The 219-nt window shown below is 65.8% G+C and overlaps 1 protein-coding gene across 1 annotated transcript in view; it reads left to right on the top strand.

Moving 5' to 3' along the window:
• Positions 1–210, top strand: part of RPL17 (ribosomal protein L17) — a gene marked incomplete at its 3' end in the record, with an annotated part of 2,234 nt that extends 2,024 nt beyond the window's left edge. The window contains exon 6 of the mRNA XM_010146264.1: positions 1–210. This exon is cut by the window's left edge and continues 44 nt beyond it. Coding sequence (XP_010144566.1) covers positions 1–210 — 210 coding nt within the window.
• Between the last annotated feature and the right edge of the window lie 9 nt (positions 211–219).

Raw genomic sequence — 219 nt, 5'->3', positions numbered from 1 at the left:
ATTCGCTGGTCATCGAGCACATCCAGGTCAACAAGGCCCCCAAAATGCGCCGCCGCACGTACCGGGCGCACGGCAGGATCAACCCCTACATGAGCTCCCCGTGCCACATCGAGATGATCCTCACCGAGAAGGAGCAGATCGTGCCCAAGCCGGAGGAGGAGGTCGCTCAGAAGAAGAAGGTACGGAGCGAGGCGGCGGCGGCGGCGCCGGGCGGGGAGG

The sequence above is a fragment of the Buceros rhinoceros genome, unplaced genomic scaffold (genome assembly GCF_000710305.1).
Source record: "Buceros rhinoceros silvestris isolate BGI_N320 unplaced genomic scaffold, ASM71030v1 scaffold41260, whole genome shotgun sequence".
NCBI lineage: Eukaryota > Metazoa > Chordata > Aves > Bucerotiformes > Bucerotidae > Buceros > Buceros rhinoceros.
The sequence above is the reverse complement of the archived record's forward strand: the minus strand, read 5'-3'. Positions and strand labels throughout refer to the sequence as shown.